This window comes from Antedon bifida, chromosome 11 (assembly GCF_963402885.1).
Source record: "Antedon bifida chromosome 11, ecAntBifi1.1, whole genome shotgun sequence".
Taxonomy (NCBI): domain Eukaryota; kingdom Metazoa; phylum Echinodermata; class Crinoidea; order Comatulida; family Antedonidae; genus Antedon; species Antedon bifida.
Genome location: NC_136236.1, coordinates 4,965,150 through 4,984,299, shown reverse-complemented (window position 1 = coordinate 4,984,299; position 19,150 = coordinate 4,965,150). Strand labels below are relative to the sequence as shown.

At 31.4% G+C, this 19,150-nt stretch overlaps 2 protein-coding genes across 5 annotated transcripts in view; both read left to right on the top strand.

Moving 5' to 3' along the window:
* The window catches only part of LOC144856363 (uncharacterized), a 116,044-nt gene extending 113,644 nt beyond the window's left edge, over positions 1-2,400 (top strand). For all 4 annotated transcript variants that reach the window (XM_078714355.1, XM_078714356.1, XM_078714354.1 and 1 more), the window contains one exon: positions 425-2,400. In XM_078714355.1, coding sequence (XP_078570481.1) covers positions 425-717 — 293 coding nt within the window. In that variant the 3' untranslated portion in view covers positions 718-2,400. The remainder of the gene's footprint in view (positions 1-424) is intronic.
* Positions 2,401-6,877: 4,477 nt separating this feature from the next.
* Positions 6,878-18,876, top strand: LOC144856218 (uncharacterized). The gene is made up of 14 exons (XM_078714170.1): positions 6,878-6,952; positions 8,990-9,095; positions 10,108-10,350; positions 10,612-10,737; positions 11,179-11,295; positions 12,169-12,234; positions 12,467-12,490; positions 13,157-13,195; positions 13,814-13,846; positions 14,140-14,193; positions 14,602-14,736; positions 14,874-15,173; positions 15,644-15,796; positions 16,138-18,876. Exons 1-14 carry the CDS (start codon positions 6,878-6,880, stop codon positions 16,887-16,889), a joined length of 2,223 nt encoding a protein of 740 aa, XP_078570296.1. The 3' UTR covers positions 16,890-18,876.
* Positions 18,877-19,150: the final 274 nt, after the last annotated feature.

The following is a 19,150-nucleotide window of genomic DNA, read 5'->3' as shown; positions in this document are numbered from 1 at the left end:
TTTCGACGACCGACGACCAAACTACGTCATGTTAGTTCAATGTGCGCATGCGTAAATGTGTCGATGGTCGGTTTGATGGTTTCTGGTTCATTCGACGACCAACAACACACATTGATTGACCTGACCTCTAGCGATGTCGTCGATCAAAGTGACCAAATCTGGAATAATTATGCTTTCTGGCCTAATGTTGACCAATCTGTAATCTAGCATCTTTTTGCTTGTTGCGTTTGTAAGTGGAATAATAATGGTATGTCAAATGGCAAATATGGCGCCACCAAGCGATCTAGCATCCAAAGTCTTTTTGTTAAATTACGTTTTGCATTTGTTAAAAGTTTGGCCACACTGTCGTCGATCTTCGGTGGTCGCAAGTCGAAAGCTCACTTTTGTATAGGATTGTTTTCATTTTGTTTACTTGTTTTCATAGATGATAATACAATGGTTAAATGTGAAGATATATTAGACATCTCACGACACATTGGGAAAGAAGTAGCAAGGATTGGTGTTATTCTCGGATTAACAACAGGTGAAGTGGAGACCATTGAGCATGACCACAAGTTCGATCTATCAAGACAGAATTTAGTGGTTTTACAGGAGTGGAAGAGAATGAAAGGTGTTCTTGCTACGAAAGGTGTTCTTGCACATGCTCTTCATAAAATCGGAAGAGGAGAACTTGCAAAGAAGTATTTATGGCCTGAGCAAGAATGGAAACAAAGTTAAATGAGATGACGTTAGATCATATCGTTGAGGGTAAGATTTTGACCTCTATCAATTTATAAAGGTAAAAAGCTTACCCTCCGAAAGTTCGCACATACTTGTTCCTGTTTGCTTGGCACACACACCAATACCAAGCCTGAAGAAGGACATTCGTTCCTAAACAGCACTCAGTTTGTCCCTGGTATTTTTTCCTAAACCAACAATATAGGCCTAACATTAGTTCAGATTACTGTAGGAGATATATAGATTTTATTCAATCTAATTAATAGTCTACAAGTTCGTCATTCTTTGACATTCTCAAAGAACATTTCGTAAAAATTGACTAAAGTTTCAAGATTCTGTATAATTGGTTCCTATCTTAAAATCCGACATCCCATTTGCAATTATACATGTAATGGTAGAAAACTATAAAACAAACAAAAACACAGCAAATTTGAAAAGTGATAAAGTTATCATTATGATATCATTGAGGAAAAACAGAAAACAATAAAGACATTTTTTAATGAAACATTGAACATAGTGGTATTGAACCAAACTGTTTATACAATAATAATATTATACAATAATATAATATGCATTAAACGTGTACAGGTTAAGATGTATACATTAATATTTGTAATGCAATATTTAATATTTAAGATATAGGCCTAGGTGATTTACCTGCAAATTATTGACTTGTGTATGTTACTGTGTTACAGTGATCATGTATTGTAATACTTTCATATTATATATACATATACATATGTTACTATACTACATCCTCTATTCACCAGCCCTTATGCCTCTTTTGTTTTATTTCTCTTTTGTATCTTGTCCAAATACATTCACTTGATGAAGGGCTAGTGTTGCCCGAAAGCTCTGCTAACTTTTCTGGCTGTTTTATTTTATCGTTTTGATTTAGCTTTTCGCTTTTTTTTGTATCTTCATTGAGATCCAGCCACTGATACCAACAGCATTGTCATTTTTTTCAGTATTTTGCCTTTGGATTTATACATATGCTAGTAATATATAAATTGTTTAAATTATTATATGAATCATAAGTGATCTATAAATGTATAACATGAACAATAAAACAAAATAGATAATTTGAAAATTAAGTTTACAATGAAGAAAAGAATTAGTATAAGGTGTATGTATAGATGTATTTTATATTGGTACATACATGTTTTCTACATTCCTATACTGCAAATAGTTTAGTTATGCTTTGTAGCATGTTACATGTAATTATGTTGAATTGGATTAGATGAATAAATGTACAAATCATGATGAATGAAACAATTTTAATGATGATGAAATAAAAGTTGGAAACCCACAAAAGACAAAAAAAAATATCTTATAACCAAAATGAGGAACTGGTCTATTGGGTCCTTTCTCCTTTCGTTATTTGGACTTTGCTATTAAAAGTAAGAGATTTCGTAAAGCATTTTCTTATCTTTTTATATTCTTTTTTCTACTAAGACTACATGTTCTCAAAAACGGATTTACTTGTAGATGATTTAATTCATATACATTTGACTTCACTATTGATATTTTCTGTAATTGTTTACTTATTTAAATAAAAAATTATGAAATGTTTATAATTAGTCTTGTGTTTATGTATTCTCAGTTAGTAAATGGCGGTTTCTCCGTTGTTGATTGTGAATTGAAATAAATAAATAAAGCAAATTAAAATAGATACTAGATTTAAACTCGTCACCCGTGACGTCTTTGGTTTGTAATTGTGCTCCCTAAACAGTGTGTGATTTCAAAAAATAATAATTATACTCATCGTGTGGAGAGATGGCCTATTAACAGCAGCCTGGACTTCAGGCATTAGAGGCCGCGTCTGGAAAATTATTGATGCACTTTACACAAATGTACGAGGTCATGTAAAGTTTGGGGATATATGTACAGATTATTTTAATATCGAACAAGGTGTAAAGCAAGGGTGTGTACTCTCACCTGTACTTTTTTGCATTTTCATACACGAGTTTACAAAACTTCTGAAATCCCATAATATTGGAGTACGAATTAACGATATCTGGCTAGGAGGAATTTTTTGGGCTGATGATGTTGTTCTTATTGCAGACAATGAACATGAAATGAAAAAAATGTTGGATATTGCAACCCAATTTGCCAAAGTTTGGAAACTAAAATTCAATTATGAAAAATCAAACATTATGATAATCGGCAAGCGAACTGATAAAAATAAGATACGGAAGTTAGGAGATTATGGCATTTCAGAAGTCGATACTTATAAGTATTTAGGTGTTTTTATATCACGTAATCTAAATGATCATGTTCATTTTGAAAATGTAATTAAAAAGGGAAATCGCCTAATTGCTTATATCAAGTCAATTATTGACAATTGTAATAACTTCAACCGCATATACTACGGTGATATTTTATGGAAGGTAATCGCTTTACCGTCAATTAATTATGCTTGCTCAACGTGGTGTGGTAGTTATTCTGACGTTGATAAACTTGAAAAATTGCAGCTTCAAATGGCACGGTGTATTTTAAAAGCACCACGTAATACACCACGGACAGCGTTATACGGCGAACTTGGCTGGTCGCCTATTTCTGTTATACAGGATAATTATAGGATAAATTTTTTCAATCGTATTTTATTGATGGATCACAATCGATGGCCAAAACTATTACTTACTTCTTTGCTTGACTTAAACTGTAATTTTAATCTATTAAGTTATAAGATTGTCAATCACTTAGAAAACCTATTTACTAAAGGTAATGCAAATGATATATTTGAATATATTTGTAATAACAAAGAAATTGTTAATTCACATTGGGTGTGCCCTCTTAAACAATCTCTCTTTGATTTATCAATTACTAATTGGAGCCAAGAGTTAAATACAAAATCATCACTCAACGAATACAAATCTTTAAAAAAAACCCCTTGTCTTGAAACTTACCTTCTGGACAAAACAGATTTTGAAGGGGCAAGCATCAAATTTAAGCTGCGCACAAATACTCTGCCATTAGAAGGTAGAAAATGCAATTGGCTACCTGAAAGTGATGGTTTATGTAGTCTATGCAATATGAAACGTATAGAAAACGTAACACACTTCCTATTTGAATGTCCTGCTTACGACGACATTAGAAAAGAAGAAACCATGAGATTAAAACTACAATTGCAATCTTCTAACCTTAATCATATTTGGCACTTATTCATAAATTCTAATACTGATGTTAAAATACACCTAACACTTGGAAGTGACTATCATGTGTTCAGTAAAGAAACCCATCTAATACTTGATAAATTTTGCAAAATATATGCCAAAAGAGCATGGAAAAAGCGCTCCGCAATTATCAATTAATAGATCTAGAGATTGTACCCGATTTCCGTTCTGTATTGCAGAGTAAGACTTGCATAGTGTAAATTTCTGTTGTTGTCTTATGTTTAACTTTAGGCCTATAATGTAATTTTTTAATTTTGCAAATGTAATTTTTTTTAGGCCTTTTATTTATATCTGTATTTTGTATCATCATTGTAAACAACACTTAACTGCTGCATGGAGACTTTAAATTTATATTTACAAAACTTTAAAAACACAATTAAATCAGGATTATAATTTGAGGTAAAATAGTTAATAAAACACTAAAAATAAGATTAAATATTAAAATTAGGAAAATCGAAATAATAATAAAAACAATACCACTGTAACTAAATAACAAATAAAGATCATAACTCATAACATAATTAAATGATATACAGTATTAACAAGAACATAAATAATTAAATAATATTTAAACAATATAATATTTAAATTAAATGACATTTTTAATAATAGGTCTAATAATATTTTCTTTAAAATTAACATATTAATAACATTGATAATAATACTAATAATAAATAATAACACTCCATCAAAGTTAAGTATTGTACTTTTTGCTTTTTAGTTTTTAGTTTCTTTTTGTACAATTCGTTTCCTTTCATTTAAATGTTTTTTCTTTTATTTTCTCTTTATATTTTATGTAATGTATGTAAGAACGCACCGTCCAGAAGAACGTGTGCCGCCGATTTAAAGGCGTATGTTCAATAAAGTTATTATTATAGTAAATTAAATAAATTAAAATAGTTAAAAGCTGAATTTTTTTATTTACGATATTTCTTTTTTAAATGTTTATTGTGAATTTTGTGAACATGTTTGTATTTTATTTGATAATTATTTAGTCATCATTCAGATGAATGTAAGACTAATTGACATTGTCGTTTACGACAGAAGTCGGCCATATAGATATAAAACATTTTAAAAGAAATTTGTGTTTTTTTGTATGAAACAGTTAAATGTTTATTCTGACAAAGGATATGTTTGTTTACTGCATGCAAGGATTTTAAGAAGGAGAAATATTTGTAATTATTAGTATTATGTATGTAATTTCAATGAAAAAAAAATAATTGTAAAATTCATCATATGATAGGTCAAGTTGTTATAAAAAACACATTTTGTTAATGGTATTTTAAATATATTCATAATGTTTGATTTAAATGTTGTTCAATGCTCATAATTTATTGTGTTTAAGTAAGTTTATGTTTAAACGATTGTAAGGTCATAGACGAATAATGACTCAGCCGTTTCGAGTGCGCAGGTGCATCTTTCTTTTTTGCAACTGTACACGTGACATTTTTGGATGTTGTACTGTCACTGTCCTCATAAATTGACAGCCACAAACATTTCCATTTCGTAATGTCCCTCTCTCGGCAAATGGATTGCATAATATAAATGCAACCTTATCCGTCAGTTATTGTAATAAATTGTCACTCAGGTTATAAAGATATTTATTTAACAACAACTTTATCCAGGATTACACAATTAGGTAAAAGGAAACCTGTGTTGCACTGTGGTCCTGTCTTAAATACAAAAAAAAAATCAGGAAAAAAATTAGTTTTGTAAACAAAAATGAGATCGATACTTGATTGTTTTTTGAATGTTAAATTTCAGTTAGTATAGGTTTTTAAAATATTTGTCGATGTTTATAAAAAAAGAAAGTGATTGAATCTTCGTTCTGATTCTATAGCCGGATAAGATACGCCTACTCATTTGCGCTGTCCATTAATTTGGCGGTTCTTTGACGTCACACGGCGACTAGTTGGGTATGTTTACTACGTATGTGTGCATGATGGCCAGCCGGCGGCGTACCAAATATTGCGCAATATGGCCAGCGGGCGTCGATTTTTGTGCAATCTTTTTCAATCAGCGTCCGTGCGTGAAATACGTACAATGTGACGTCGACAGAGAGTGATATACAGTATAAATAATTACACATTATGAGTCGAGTGAGTAAAATGAATACAGCAATATTTGTTTATATTATTATTATATGTCTCTAAAAGCCTATCAATCTATTCATAGGTTCTAGCCTAATTTAATACTTATACTACTGTTATAGGGTTTAATTAATAATCATAATTCTTATTGCCTTGCGTTGTTGTTTGATTTACTGAGGCAAAAAAAGCCAGGAGGAAAAAAAATTCAAACAATTGAAATACTTGAGGTAAAACGTGTTTGGAAGCAATATAATGGTAGGGCTTAATACTTATTTTCTTAACTACCACAAAGTAACAATTATAAAAACAAGGCCAACAGCCATAAGTCGCGTCTCAGTCTCAGAAAAAAATGAACTTTCAAAAAGTAATGTACTTTAAAACTTTTCTGTACATCAAAACACTTCAAAAAGTACAGAAAAGCGATAAAACGCATAGTGATACCGGACCGACAGACAGACCGACCGACCGACATAGAGAACTATAGAGTCGCGTCCACGCGACTAAAAATACAACAAAGACTACATTAAATTCAAAGATTCGTTCAAATATGAATTTTTATTTAAGATGATCTTTGATACTGACAATTATTGCGCAATATGGCCATAAAGTGAACGCATACGCATACACACAAAATGTACAAGATTGGACGTGGGTACTTAAACACCCACGTCCAATCTTCTACAAGATTGGACGTGGGTATGACTATGAGTATGTTTTTTAACGTTTTGGCCAGAATTTTGTACGTATCTTTGGTGGCGCTAACAATTTTGTTAAAAGCACCAAGTACGTACGTGTATTGTGTCATCATTTTTATCATCAACAATGACATGTGTAGAAAGACGTGTTTGTCGCAGAGTGCTATTTTAATTTAATGTAATGCTAGACTTGTACTAAATGGCATTGTCTTATTTCTTCACTAGGATTGTATTTATAATTATAGTCAAGTCTAATCCAGTTGTTCAAATTAAGGTAGGTGTATAAACTATGACTGCCTAGGCTAGGCCCTACTACTAAGAAGTAGCTAGCTAGTCTAGGCGTGGCTAGCGTACTGGAACCAAGTACAGTGCAGTTTAGGCTAGGCAAAGTAAGCGGCTAGTGGGACTGAGTTGACTGTCACCAAGTTTGAAAGGACCAAATTAACAGCTTCGATCTAGCTAGGCCTGGTTTTGTATTGTTACTTGATAGCCTAGTGATAATTTTTCCTACTAGGCTTAGGCCTAATCTTTAATTTAATTTAATAAATTAATCAATAAAATAATATTAAACGAAACGGTCATGCTAATCTTTGCCCGGTATATACAGGCCTAACTACTAGGGCCCTGTATGTATCGCTAGGAAGGTAGAGGCCCGGTATCGCCTGGCAGGATTTTATGATATAAAATAATGTCAAGCAAGTAGGCCCCTACATGATATTAAGATGTTAGTCGTAAATATAACTTATAGATATATTTTTCTTTCGAGAAACAAGTTAAAATCAATTATTAATTAGTTATTGTTAAACTTTTCATTCATCACAACAACAAAATATCACTTACATAGGGTAGTCTTCAGTTTTGGAAAAAACATAATCATTATTTTAACAGTTTATTATATCAAAAAATGTATAAAATGTACAATCAAAATAATTAAAGGTCACAATAAACATTAAATATTATTTTAGCATAATTTTACTTGATTTAAACATTTTATATCATAAAACCCTACCGGGCAATACTGGACGAAGATTAGCATGACCCAATTAATTAAAATATTCATTAAACCTACCTAGGGCCTTATACAGTAGGTAATTGTCATCAATAGATTAGATATTAATTCGCTGTTTTATGTAGAACATAGAGATAATATAGTTAAATTCTATAGGTAGAACTAATACCAACGACTCATGATGTAAAATCAACCAATCAAAGTGTGATAATATTAGGACATAAGTGTGGTGTTGTTTAATAAGACACTGTATTTATGACAATTTTTAAAATAAGAAATGACATTACAGAATACTCTAGAAAAACCATTGATAGGAAATTCACAATATAACTCACTGACAGGATGTGCTTTACCAAAGTACTGTTTTAAGAAACATGAATAGAGTTTTTAGTCAGGTAGGCCTAATATTTAAACATGAATTATTGAAAAAAAATACACACCCGAGCGAGTGTATCATTTACTGTAAATTGGTTAATTGCATATTATGGGTCATTCAGTATTGGTTCTATTGAATGGAACAGTGATATTCAATGGTGACCTTGACCTTATTGTGTATCAAGTTATAATAAAAGAAATTCCTTCTAATTGTTCGTTATGACCACAAGATACACAAGGGGTAGCTTAAGGGGTAAAATTTTCTGTTTAATATTTTTATACTGTTCTTATTAAAGTTTATTTCGTTTTTTTTTCATCATGCAAAACTAACATTTTTTCCGATTTAAATACAGTAGAAGTCCTCTTCACAACACCTCAATTTAGGGGACATTTTTCTATTAGATGGGCGAGGGTCAATATTCTGTATAATACTACAGCCAACCTCTATTATTCAAGGGACACCCTGATGAAAAAGAGACATCTTGGAAGGTCCCGAAGGAGTCTCCTTAATAGGGGTTTATTATTAAAACTTTCAGAAGATCAGGACTTTTTTTCCCCAAGCTAACACATTTTTAACTAAACTTGATTTATTGTATTGACAGACAGCACATTTTTTTTATGGTACAGTAAATACAAAAAAAGAGAAATACTGTACTCAAAAGGTTTTTCAACTCTTTTAACAATCATACATTACATAACACTGTAGTGTAATTAACAGCAACATGGGTATTTCCTAATTGATAAATTTATTATGATGACTCATAATCATTCCAATCATAAAATCTGGTTCCAAAGGTCAGATAGTGGATTTCTACTGTACTACTAATACTAATTAATCAAGAGCTTTATTTGAATTTTGACAAGTTTACTATAAATAATGTTTTGCCTATGTCAATTACTTATTTTTATTTTGGGTTACTTACACAGGTGAAAAGAGCAAACATCTGCGACAATGTTGAATGCCTTCCTGGATACCAGTGTTGCGAGGGAGGTAGAGACGCTTGTGGTGGAAATGAGTGTGAACCATGTATAGGTAATTTGATATTTACAATTTTATAATCTTATCTAACATTTCAGATGATTACCCCTGTTAATATATGCCTAAGCTAAGCAATTCAAATGACAGTAACCAGTGTATTAAATTGTTTTTACTGGACATGAAGTCTGGAATAAATTCTTCTTAGCTGCTTTCACATCGCGCCCAGATTTGGTCTGGTGCCTTGAAAAAATTATCATAGAAATTGGCTTCACACCAAATTTGTATGATTTTAATCATTTTAATCCGTACTTGACTCCAAATTATATTTCTTCACTGAAATCATACATTTGTATTCTTTTGACCAATCAACAGCGATTATGAATGACCTCGCTTGATAACAGATAACCGTATTCATGTTCGATGTGAAAGCATGCACAACGTTCGCAATATTTTCCTCAGGGCACCGGACCGAATGCAGACGCGATGTGAAAGTAGATTATAGTCTACAGGGCTATCCAGGAATTATCTAAACTCAGGCTGCCTACTGGAATTGGGATAATTTTACGCTGGCATCCACAGAAATAAATGTACCTACCTATTTACAGGTACCTACCTATGTACCTACCTACTTAAGTGTCTACCTTGTCATCTGCCATTTGGAAGGTCCATGAAAGTCTTCTTTCTCCACACTTCTCTATTTAGTGCTTCTTCTTTTAGTTCCATTTATGTATTACTACTAGCATAGCTACTGTATCTTTCCTTGTTTTACTTTACTTGTATCTTCCTTTTATCTACCAATTATAATCCTTCCTATATATCAATTATAATATTTCCTGCGTAAAAGAATACATGTGTTCAATATTGTTGAGTTTATTCACTGCCCTTCTCAAAGATAGAAACCCTATTCACAAGCACAAACAAACTATAAGCCCTACACAAAATGATGTACACAACGTCTTCTATCGTTTTTTTGCCATGACCTCTGACAGAATTTGAACCCAAGAATCTGTAGCCAATCATCAACCCCACTTACATTTCTATTTAAATTATTGTCTTATCTCAATAGATGGAACATTCTCATCTGGTAAAGTTGGAGAATTTTGTGAAAATTGTCACAATTGTCTCCATGGCGAAGACAAGATTGAGGAGTGTACTCGTGCAAAAGACACGGTTTGTAAGTGTCCATATGGAAAATACATCACCAGCTTTATCACATGCGTACCGTGTGACGAATGCAATGAAAAAGATTGTAAAATAGTATGTAACACAACAACAACGCCAACACCGCTAAAAAAGTCCACAACACCTGGTAAGTTTCAATCGATTAGGAAATCATTCTCAATTTGGCAACCAAAACTAATTATATGATGATCAGGAAAACATTGTGGTTGTTTAGAAAATTGAGAAATATACCTCAAATGTAGTTTAACAAATACAACTTAAATTTATGTTAATTTATGTTAGCAACTCTGATCTTTACTACACTACCTGGATTTGTGAAAACATAATTTTTAATAATTCGATCATTATTTGGACTATGTAATTTATTTTTATTTATTACTTTTCACAGCTAGAACCACTGTAATGACAACACCGAGTCAAACAACATCCACGTCTATTCCACCTACCACCGATATCCAAGAAGAGGGTTCATCGTGGAAGTATGTATACCTTGTGCCAATTATTAGCTCTCCAGGTAAGGCTCCCCTTAATGTTATGTCGATTTGTGCTTATCAATTATCTAGTGGCATGACAACTGTGTTACTATCAGTGAATTACAACCACCTCTTGTATTGTGCACACGTAGAGTATATAAGCTCATTCATGCTTTTAAATTTTGTTGAGTGGAATAATTCAGTAATAAGGACCAAAATTTAGTGCATGAGAATTACACCAAGCTAGTCACCTAGCTTTCGTGGCTCAGTCCTTATTCTGTGCCTACTACATTCTGTTTTATTGAATTTTTTTTTTTTTTTTTAGTTTTGGTTTTCTGGCCGAATGAGTTTTTTTTTTGTCTTAACAAAACCCCAGATAAACCCAGATAACTATAAATGATCACACATCTAAAATAAGAACATTCAGTTTCTGGGTGATTTTTTAATGTACTGTATTTGTTATTCTTGTTTAATTTTTTTAGTGTCTGTTATCTTTGTTATTGGCGGTTTATGGATCTGTGCTAAAAGGAGTTTGTGCTGCTGGACTAAGAAATCTCGAGAATTTTGGGCAGATTATTGTCCCTGTTGCTGTAAACATTGTAGGTTTTTTATTTTATCGATTTACAACGATTGTTTATGAATTACTGTATGAAGGTTTTGATATCATATGTTGATATTTATTACTATTTAATTCTTAAATACACACATCACTGTTGTCACTTTCAGGTACATGCAAGCAACTCAATGGTGATACCTCATTTCCTTTCTTCAACCTACATATCCACCAGTATTCCAATCTTCTACACCACAATCTTTGCAGCAATAAATAATTTGAGAATCATAAACTTGTAAAAATGAAATAAAAAGAAAACAATATTATTTGCATCTGTAGTTATGGCCCCAGCTGAATTTGTTATTCTTCTGTGTTTTAATAGAACAAAAACATGTTTTATATAGAATTGTAATTGTAGTTGCTTTTCATCAGGATGTTTGCTCTACTCTGACGTCATTTGTACTTTATACTAAGTACATTAAGAATACTTTAGTGGGACTCAAACCCACGACCTTCAGATCACTATCGTGGCGTTCATACCTCTAGACCACCGAGCTTACGCTGATGGCTACAGGTTAGAATCGAGCCCAAGTAAGCAGTGGGTACTGCACCAACAGGGTTGTAATTGTTTGTATCTACTGTGGAGTAGCTTTGCATGTTTCATATAATTGTCAATAATATATTTTGATTTTAAGGCAAAGAAACACAAAGTAAGGATGTAAAAAAGGACGCAATGTTCAAAAATGTAAAAAAAATGTAATTAACAACATTACAGTAATTAAACGAGTGAGTGGCGAAGTGGTTAATTCTACATTCCTATAAATTCTTTTCTTGGTTTTTTAATATGTGTCTGAGGTTTTTATGTGTTGTTTTAAAAGACCAAAAAGTTTTATCAATCAAATAATTATTTTGCTTTTAGGCAATGACGAAGCTGACCGAAATCCTACAACCATGAATCATAGTAATAACGTATATAATATAACAGGTAGGTAAAACATTAGTACTGTACTACAATAATGTAAATATGATTTTATTGGATTTTATTTTTTATTTTATTTAAAACACCAATATCTTTTAACATTTATTTATTTTGTAGTGTTTTTTTTTTCAGTTCTCCCAGTTATAAAACTCATTAAAACATCACAAATAATTTGTTTTTACTTTATTTAATATATAAGTTATACTAATAATATTGGTTATTTTTTTTATAATTTTAGGTGACAATGCAATTCTCAATTTTGGTAAGCTATCAAGAAAGGTACAGAGTTTACATAGAGAGATAAAGAAACATATTATAAAGTGAATGGTATGGGTGAACACTGGTGTCAGGAGTTCAGTACTGTATACCACTGATGAAAGTTCTCTTTGCTAGATGTGAGCAGGTGGTGAAAAAGTGGTGAAAGCCAAATTGATCATTTTAATTGGTAGGAAAAATGACCAAAGAGCAGGCTAATGGATTGGATGATAGAGTGGAAGGAGAAGGGGAAAATACAACTTTTTGAACTATTTAAAAATATTTAATGTCCTACTTTTTGATAAAGCATTTAGCCAAAATAGTTATCTATATTCCTAACCGAAAGTTTGTTCTCCATCTTCCCTTAAATTGCATGAGGATACTTGTACCATTCAAGCTGAGATACCTTTTATTCCATTTAGGCGTAACAGCTATGAGCGCTCACTGGCTAAACCCAGGGGCCCCAGAGCATGAGCAGCCCAATGCAATTACCCAGCGTTGAACCATAGGCCTTTTTCCCCTGTGTTACGCCACTGCCTACTGTATGTTATAGTGACAAAATTTCTTTGCTACTATCAAATGCCACGTTTATTTTGGTAATTCTCGGATGGGTTAACAGTTAATAATTATGATATAAATATGCTATTTTAAAAAAACAATGAATTTGTTTTAGGTGACAACCTAACAATAAATGGAACAGCTCCATTGCCAGGTATTGTTCATAATTTCTTGTTTTCTACACAGAAGTGATTTGTTTTTATTGCAATACTGTTACATTTTAATGTTTGTTTTTTTATTTGCCTTTCTGTATGTTTAAATTTTATGTGTAGTTTTTCTGTGAATTTGTCTACTTTTGATCCGTCATTTTTAATGTTTCAATCTTTGTAATACAATATTTTCAGACCTTTAATAAATAAATAATTAAGTGTTACAGAAATTCATTCATTTTAAACCCTATTGCACTGTCTTTGATTTTTTTAAATCCAATCAAATGACGTCATGATCAATAAAATCGTTGTATTTCACGATATTATTGCTTTTACTAATCAAGACGTCATTTGATTGGACGTGTGAAAAATATTATTTTCATAAAAGAAAGCATAGATGGTTATCCTATAGTTCTACAATAAAAACTTTTTAGATTTCTTTTGTTTTATGTATGAAAAATGTGTGTTTATTTATCGGCCATCGTTATTGTCGTAGTGTAAATGAGTTTTTACATAATAAAATCTTCCAACTGCTTGCACTTTAATTTGTTGTTGCAGATACAGCACTTTGCTGAAGCTTTGTGCAGGACTATAATAAGTGATTTTTTTCTCTTTTTTTTAAGCTGGTGACAATAGCAGCAGCAGAAGTCAATCAGGTACAGTTCATAATATATTATTTCACCACATGAAATCGGTTCTTGCAGATTTTCTCATCTCATCACATTTTTGTTATACAAGAACACAGATCCGTTTCAAATGTTAAAAAAACTCCCTAAAACAAAGTTTCTGACACCGTATAAGTGTACAGCTTATTGCAGATTTTAGAGGTTTGCTGTCAAATAGGATCTGTGCCCATGCTAATATAGTATAAATTCACTACCTGCTTGCAGCACTTGAATGAATAAACAATAACAATCATAAACTTAATTTTTGTTTATTTTAAATTTAGATTCAGTAGATAGTGTATATTATTCAGCTGAAGAGGAGTTAAGTGTAAATGATTGTGAGTATATTCTTACTACTAATAGGGTTTTAAGTTTCGTACTATAATCCTAAATAGTAGTACACCACTAACGCACAAATTCAATTCTGGCAGTGTACACTTTTAAAGTTGATTAAATCCCATTTTTTACCTTGTGACTTCATTTTTTTTGTAGGATGCAGAATTACAGAAATATTCCACATTAGTATGGGACTAGCTCTCTCTCCCCTCTCTAACAAGTAGCACTTTATTTTTGTATTTTCCAAAATCAGAAAAGTTATGTCCGTAATCATATGTGATTTGATTGTGGAAATTGATTCCCTCTCAAGCTCATTTAATTGAAAATATCACCCTAACCATTGGTACTTTTACTAGTACCACTACATTTTATTTTTATATACTGTATATTTTAATTATTTCAAATTTTAGCACTTATAACACAAGATCCTCAGAATCGTACAGCCTCCAGTGTTAAAAGGTCTTGGAAGTCGCGTCATTCATTCAGTCAAGGTCCCTCTAATCTTCCTGTTGTGCCTGAATGTATTCTACCTGAATGGTGTTTCCGTAAGCATTTTAAAATATTTGTTTAATATTTTGTAATTTATTAATTTTATTTATTGAAGCAAAACATACTTCACTTGAAGTGAACTGTATCATCAAAATGTAATCAACTTTTGCATTTGTATTGTTTGCTTTCATAGAGGATGAGGCAAGGGTTGAAGTTGAACACATATCAGAAATATCAATGCATATTGGGAACCAAGTAGCAAGGATTGGTGGTATTCTTGGCTTATCTAATGGTGAAGTAGATAACATTGAACATAAAAATGTAGATCTCTCAGACCAAAATTTTGAAGTTTTAAATTTGTGGTTGCTAAAGAAAGGTGTTCATGCTACAAAAGGTATCTTTGCTGATGCTCTTAGTCAGGTTGGATTAGCAGTAGTTGCAAAGAAATACCTATGGCCTGACCAAGAATGGATGGACCAAGAATGGAAACAAGGTAGGTTTAAGGTTATTTTTTTCCAAAATCACAATTAAAATATTATAAATAAAGGCAAATGTAATTGTAACCAAATTAAGATGCCATTAATTTTATTCAAAAGTATATAAGCCCTGGTTGATGGGTGTTATGATTATTTATTTCACTCCCCAACGCATATACTGTAAACTTACATTACGTAGTGATCGTTACATTACATTACAGTACATTACAAATTTGATATAGCGCTCTTAGAATGAAACCATTATCAAAAGTGATGTACATCAAAATTATGTTCCATAAACTTTTTGGAAAAGAAACGTTTTTTGTTTATATTTAAAGCTATCAAAGTTAGTTTCAGACCGAATTGGCACTGGAAGATCGTTCCATAACCGTGGACCTGAGAAGCCTAAAGACCTCTCAGCAAAGGTTCTCCTGGTTGTTGTGGAAACTTCTAGTTTTTTGTAAATATTTGATTATTTTTATTGAAGATGATGAAAATGAGCCGCTATTGAGTTCAGGGACATTAGCTGTTACAAAAGAGAATGCGAGACAAGACACCTCTGGATCAAACTTACCTGATGTGCATGATCCATCTTCAAGCAAAGATGATCCACCTGAACCTAGTACAAAGTGGTCTGAAGGTAAGAGTTTTAAAGAATTCCATAGCATAATTGTAAATAACATTGGCTTGACTGAATATAATTAATAACATTTTGGAAAGGAACTGGCCACCCTACCACATTATGCCAAGGCTTAGTACAATGAGCTCCTAACAGATTATTCCCCTATGTTAATTCTATATAATTGTAAGCTTCACAAAAAAATGGCTGTTTTACTATTAAAACCTTTATTTATTTTTTCATGGCCAAACACACCTACTGTGAATATGTAAATATATTTATCAATTATATTGGCCAATTATATTGGCTGATTTATTTTTTTCAGTGAGATTTTTAAATAAAGATAATATTTTGTTTTATAGGAGATTTTGATGGAAAGGACTGGAGGAAAGAAAGCACATGGCAAGAGATCTTTGATATTATGTTAACATTTGTCATATTCCATGAACCAGAAATGTTTAGGGGCATTCCAGTGATAAAAGATCCTTCCCTCAATTTCACTGCACTAGAATTATTTTGCAGTGCTATAAAGTTAAAACAACCCGCTCTTGAAAATGTAAAAGGCTGTCAATATTTTAAGGAGGGGCATGATTTGAATGAAGATGCTTTATCACTGCTGAAAGATTCACAGTTTGAAAACCTAAAACCCATTAATGTACCAAGTGAATCTGATTCTTTATTCTATACTGCATCTTTCTTGTACAATGGTTCATATAATCATGTCCTTGAGTTTAAAGTACGTACTATAATTGAGTTTGTTTGTCACAAAGATAACTATTTGAAAAGTGATGCACTTATCAGTTATCTTAGCGAGGTTGATCTGCTCGGTTTAGGTATAGAGAGTTTCTTTCAACATTCAGTCATATGTATATTAAGTGATAAATTCCCCACACTATACTACCCATTGCACTGGCTACACGGAAACCCCTTCTGTTTGTTTGGTGTAGCGTCTGTTTTAAACTGCACTTTGCAGTACATTTATTCTCATAGGTATTCATCAAAACTTATCACTCCACGTAAAAAGATCGAAAATCCAGCCACAGGTTTTGTTATGAGGTTCGGACACACCCCCCGTGGAGAACCATTATATATTCCTCTTCTTAAAGCATCATAAAGCAAATAACTGTTGTTCAAATCCCATACAGTAGTATTTGTATCTGTTTCATAAAAACAGTAGGAATAGGTAGGAATATGTGTATGCTTATTAAAGCATCAGAAGTAAATATTTAAAGCAAATAACTGCTAAAATAAAATCCCATACACTACAGTAGAGTAATATAACATCAAAGAGTCTGTGTAAGTAGGCATTAACAATTCTAAAAATTCCGAAAGCAAAATTATTGGAAAAATTTCATCTGGTTTTACAATAGGTATAACAAGGAATTCTTTTTGTAAAAACCATTAAATTATAATCGAACTTAGAGAACGTTTCGAAACCTGGCAGGTTTCATTCTTAACTGGCGTTTCATCGTCTGGCGTTGTTTATCCTATGATGACGATGAGTTTGTATGGCGCCACCAATAGGTCCAAAAGCCAACAAGTAAATTACAATTTTTGTTCATTTTAAATAATCAAATGCTTATATTTGGTTTGTAAATATGTATATTGTATTTGCCTGTAGAATTAGTATATGTGTGAAGGATAACTTTGTGTTTTGATGCTTTGGAAAAAGGTTTAATTAAAAACCATCAAAGCTCATCGAAAAAGACAGTTGTCTTAAAAGATATTGTATTCCAGAACTGTTTTATATAAATGATGAGTGTGATTGTAAACTTTGTATGCCAATGGACTTTCAATTCATAATCATTCTTTCAAAAGCATACACTAAAAGATTGTAGAATGATAGTTTTAACAATGTTTAATAATGGTTTGTTAATTTACTCATTTTACACATATGTAAAATTTTACTAATTTTGACTGCTTTGTGGGATTGTGGGATTTTTATTGATAAATAGATTATACCTTGAATACTAAATGCTGCTTTTAAGAAATAAGACATATAATAGACATATTCTGATGTAAGAGGTTCTGAGACAAAAAAGTTATTTTGTACTTTAAATGGCAATGGTAATTTTTAAGTATATTTCTATTATTTCCCTGTAAGAAACTCCCATTCAATTGCACCATATTCAGAGTGAAGAAAGAGTTCATGTCTAACAGAACACATGTCTAATGGTAGGGCATAGGAAGCAGAAGAGTCACTGTTTGGCAACTTCTTCCACTCTGATGTGTGTTTTCTCATTAACTATTTATACATTATTTGCTTCATAGATTTTCTCTCTTTCCTTTAAAATCTTACTTCATTGTATAATATTGTGTTTTATGTAACCATTATTTATTAATGGTAAATGAAACATTTTATAACTACAGTACCTACTAATAAAGAATTTTAATTTTGTATCTGTTTCATAAAAACAGTTTTAGATAGGAATATAGAAAAATAATGTTATCTGTTGTGTTTTATGTGTATGTAATTTTACATTTGAACTGTTTCACATGATAAATTATTATTAATTACTTATTATTGTAAGGTGCATTTATTTTAAAATAATCAGTGTAATTTTTAAACAAAATATAATGATTAGTGACAATGACAACTAATAAGAATGTTACTGTAAATGTATGACAAATGAATTGTTTACATTTTATTTTTAAAAAGCAGTTCTCAGTGATTATGACTGAATAATAGTATTTTAAAACATATTTATAATTGTAAACAATTTTCAGTAAATATCGTAATCTATAATAGATTACAATTTTTTTTTACTTTAAAAATAATAAAGTACTATAATATGTGTACACCTCTTAGAGAGGTGCTCAGGTTGTTGAATATGATGTTATGTAATTGTCTATGTAAGATATTTCCAGTATTAGTTTGTCATATAGTTATAAACAATCATGACATGACCTTTTGCGCACATTTGAAATTGAGAATCGAATATTGGTAGTGGGATGAATATATGTTTACTTTTATGAAAGTATTGAATCCGGACAGAGTAGGTCATTTGTGACCCTAACAACATTCCTTTTAATGAGAATCTGTTTAGATAATATTTGTATATCAGGGTATTTTAAAATGTAGTACTTAATTCGACAATGTGTACCGATAATAAAATTATCGTTCTTTATAAATACTGTACATGTAATTTAGTTTTTGTTTTTGTTCTTTTTTTCTTTAAACAATCGATCAAATTTTATAATTATTTACAAGTATCGTGCCCATGTGATTGGAGTTTCAATTTAGAGTATTCTCGCTTTAAAATACGATATTTTGGAAAACTTTACCCAATACAATCAAAAGTTCATCTAAGATATACTGTCCCCCTAAAAACATAATTTCTGACATTTACTTTTTGTTCAATATGCCCTTTTTAT